The sequence below is a fragment of the Trichechus manatus genome, unplaced genomic scaffold (genome assembly GCF_000243295.1).
Source record: "Trichechus manatus latirostris isolate Lorelei unplaced genomic scaffold, TriManLat1.0 scaffold00003, whole genome shotgun sequence".
Classification (NCBI taxonomy): domain Eukaryota; kingdom Metazoa; phylum Chordata; class Mammalia; order Sirenia; family Trichechidae; genus Trichechus; species Trichechus manatus.
The window spans coordinates 26,998,335-27,002,428 of NW_004443939.1; the positions used below are offsets into that span (position 1 = coordinate 26,998,335).

The 4,094-nt window shown below is 34.3% G+C and overlaps 1 protein-coding gene across 1 annotated transcript in view; it reads left to right on the plus strand.

Annotated features, from left to right (window-relative positions):
- Positions 1 to 357: 357 nt before the first annotated feature.
- Positions 358 to 4,094, plus strand: part of NEXN (nexilin F-actin binding protein) — a 33,880-nt gene continuing 30,143 nt past the window's right edge. Inside the window, exons 1-3 of the mRNA XM_023731354.1 lie at positions 358 to 433; positions 2,867 to 2,945; positions 3,028 to 3,176. Of these exons, the coding sequence (XP_023587122.1) occupies positions 407 to 433; positions 2,867 to 2,945; positions 3,028 to 3,176 (255 nt within the window). The 5' untranslated portion in view covers positions 358 to 406. The remainder of the gene's footprint in view (positions 434 to 2,866; positions 2,946 to 3,027; positions 3,177 to 4,094) is intronic.

The window sequence follows — 4,094 nt, forward strand, 5'->3', positions numbered from 1 at the left end:
CACTATGCTAATTTTTTTTCAGCAATATGTAAAAAAAATTGGCGTAGTGGTGCTTATGAAAATAGCTTGCCGGTGCCCCATTAAAAAAACATCTGTATGAGACCAAAAGGTCAACAATTACTCCAAAGCAAGGATAAGAAGATAAGGGAGCATGGAAACTAGAGTACTGGAAAGAGAACAACCAGAATGCAATCAAAAGGAATACTGACACATTATGAAAAATGTAACCAATGTCACTGAACAATTTGTCTAGAAACTGTCAAATGCAAACCAAATTTGCTGTGTAAACTTTCACAGAAAACACAATAAAATTTTTTTAAAAAACTCTTATAAAATACTAAAATTTTTTTTCAGGTGCAAAAATATACAACACTTCATAATCGCCCGAAGACCACAAAGAGCAAAAATGAACGATATTTCCCAAAAGGCTGAGGTGAGTCTCAAAAGTTTCAAAAAAAAAAAAAAATAAGGAGGAAATATAGGGTTGACTGTAGAGTTCTTGAAAGGGTCATATTTAGAAGCTCATAATTAATAACATAGAAACAAGATATAAAACTAAAAAAGAGAAATTCAGTCTGATCTTGGGTCCAGTATTTTCCTTTAAACTCTAATCTAGGAAGCATGATTACTAAATTTGTGAACAATAATAAGCTGGACATGATGACCAGCATCTTGAGTACAAATTTAAATGATCTTGATAAGTTGTAGAAATTATTTATATCCATAAATTCCAGCTAGATATTCAGCAAAGACTGTGTAGTATTTTAGGAAGAAACAATCTAATGTACTTACTGAATATCATGGAATATAAATCAACCTGGAAAATGTAATGTAATTAGAGTTTTTCAGTATTAAAAAAAAACAACAGATTTGATCGATACTCACAGGAGAAACTGATGATTCACCCTCTGATGAGGATCTTTCTTAGCTACTCCTTCCAATAGCTTCAGTAAAACTTCTCTTACCCTTTTTCTGGTTCTTGGGTGTCATTACTGAGAGTTGCGTTAAGAAAACCTCAGCTGCTGATGCCCCAAAGTTATAAACAACAACAACAAAAACTTTAAATGGCCAATATACACACTATAAGTAGATTATAACATATAGACTGACTCACAGTCACCAAAAAGTGGAAATAACCTAAATGTGCATCAAGAGATGAATGGATAAACAAAATGTAGTACATAAATACAATAGAATATTACTCAGTCATAAAGATAAATGGAGGTCTGATATATGCTAAAACATGAATGAAACTTGAAAAAGTTACGCTGAGTGAAAAAGTCACAAAAGGACAAATATTGTAGGATCCCACTAATATGGATATCTAGAATAGGCAGATATATAGAGATAAAAATTTATTAGTGCTTACCAGGGGTAGAAGGGAGGGGGAAAGCGGGAGTCATTGCATAGGGGGCACTGAGTTTCTGTTAATGGTGGTAAAATAATTTGGAAATGGATGTGGTGATGATTGCACAACATGATGAACGTAATCAATGTCACTGAATGTACATGTAAAAAGTGTTAAATTGGCAAACATTTTGTTACATGTATTTTTACCACAATAAAACAATACAGGCTGGCTCATTGTGTGCCACAGATTAATCAATTAGCCGTTATCACTAGGAGAAATGGTTTGGTGTTCTGATGTACTGAAATTTTATTTACTAAAACTTCTTTTAGAGATTGGTGTACTTTTCAAAAAAATGAAAATAATTTGCTTTCTTGGATTTCGAATGGAGGAAAATCTTTTCCACAGTCTTCTACCAGATTCCCTCTTCTTTGGGAAGCTCTCTTGCCATTTGGGAATTTTCCTTTTAAAGCTCATTCTATCTGGAATTATATAACCTTCTTTCAAATTTTTAATGTCTGTTTAAGGAAGTTCTAGATGGGCAGTATAGCAGTAGTAACAACATAAATCACTGATTGTGCACAAAGACTTTTGGTGCACCTTAGCCACAAATAAGGAGTAAAGGACTGGCCTTTAGTTTTGCTCATATCAGGTATGGAAACCAGCAAGAAAGCAGTATGTGAATTAGGCTTTAAATTCTAAACTTTTGCTCTGTTTAAATTCCATCTAATTTACTTAAATTAGTCTTGGTACCTTTTAAGTAAGTGAGGTCAAATCTTAATCTTTAATAATGCAGTAGAGCCATAAAATAAAAAAATTGTTAATTAAAATTTGTATTCAATGTTTATATTTTACTGACTTTCAGCTTCAATGGGATTCATCCACAAATGGCACTTCTTCACTATATATTAATAGAATTTACACTCTGGTTTTTTCTGTAATTTTATTTTTCATACTTAAGCTTTACAAAGTATCTAATCAGGTTCTGATGGTCCAAATAAAAGTTTCAAACTCGCTTATATTTCCTGTTTCAATAAGTATTTCTTATATATTGCTTATTCTGATCTGTCATCACCTAATTTCTTCCTATCTTATTTTTTTAAACTTTCTTCTCTTTATTGTCTTCTAATGAAGATTCTGCTTTCTTCATCTAAACCTATCCCAAAAACCTATGTGCCAAAACTTGGCAAGGGTGATGTAAAGGATAAATTTGAAGCCATGCAGAGAGCCAGGGAAGAAAGAAACCAGAGGAGATCTAGAGACGAAAAGCAAAGAAGAAAAGAACAATATATTAGAGAGAGAGAATGGAACAGGAGAAAGCAGGAGGTTATTTTATTTTATTCTTGTGCAAGTATTCATTTTTATATTTTTAATTTATTATTCACATTAACCACATTTCATATTAACCATAATTCAAATAATTTTCTGTGTTTACCTTATAAGCTAATTTCAAACTCTGTGTATAATTTTGTCTAATATTCGGAGATGCATTCATATTAATTTATTTAAATCATCTAGATTAAAGAAATGCTCACTTCTGATGATGAGGAAGAGCTATCTTCTAAAATAGAAAAGGCTTATGTCCCAAAGCTAACAGGTAAGAAACTTGTGGAGTAAATTGTAAATAATTGCAAAAAAGGAAACAGCAAAATATCTAACATTTTTTCATATATTTTTAGGAACTGTTAAAGGTAGATTTGCTGAAATGGAGAAACAAAGACAAGAGGAACAAAGGAAGAGAACGGAGGAGGAACGAAAACGCAGAATTGAGCAGGATATGTTAGAAAAGAGGAAAATACAGCGTGAATTAGCAAAAAGGGCTGAGCAGGTATACACTAAATACAAAGTTGATATTTGCTTCAGAAACTAATTGTGCAAAGTAAAACTAATCAGTATGTTGCCTAATTAAAATATTTTAATATAACATAAGCTTATTAAATAGCAGCTAACCTGAAAGCCAGATCTTTTTTTGTTTATTATTGTAGTTTAAGTGAAAGTTTACAGTTCAAGTTAGTCTCTTATACAAAAATTTATACATACATTGTTATGTGACCCTAATTGCTCTCTCTATACTGTGACAGCACACTCCTCCTTTCCACCCCTGGTTCCCCATGTCCATTCAACCAGCTCTTAACCCTCTTGCTTTCTCATCTCACCTCCAGAGAGAAGCTGCCCGTTTAGTCTCATGTATCTACTTGAGCTAAGAAGCACACTCTTCACGAGTATCATTTTATGTCCTACAGTCCAGTCCAATCTTTGTCTGAAGAGTTGGCCTTGGAAATTGTTTTAGTTCTGGGCTGATAGAGAATCCAGGGACCGTGCTTTCTGGGATTCCTCCAGTCTCAGTCAGACCAGTAAGTCTGGTCTTTTTACTAGAATTTGAGTTCTGCACCCCACCTTTCTCCTGCTCCATCAGGGACTCTCTGTTGTGTACCCTGTCAGGGTGGTCATTGGTGGTAGCCGGGCACCATCTAGTTCTTCTGGTCTCAGGCTGATGAAGTCTCTGTTTTATGTGGCCCTCTCTGTCTCTTGGGCTAATACTTTCCTTGTGTCTGGTATTCTTCATTCTCCTTTACTCCAGCTGGTTGGGACCAATTGATGCATCTTAGCTGGCTGCTTGCAAGCTTTTAAGACCCCAGATGCCACTCACCAAAGTAGGATGGAGAACATTTTCTTAACAGTTTTTGTTATGCCAATTGACCTGGATGTCACCTGAAAGCATGGTCCCCAGACCCCTACCCCTGCT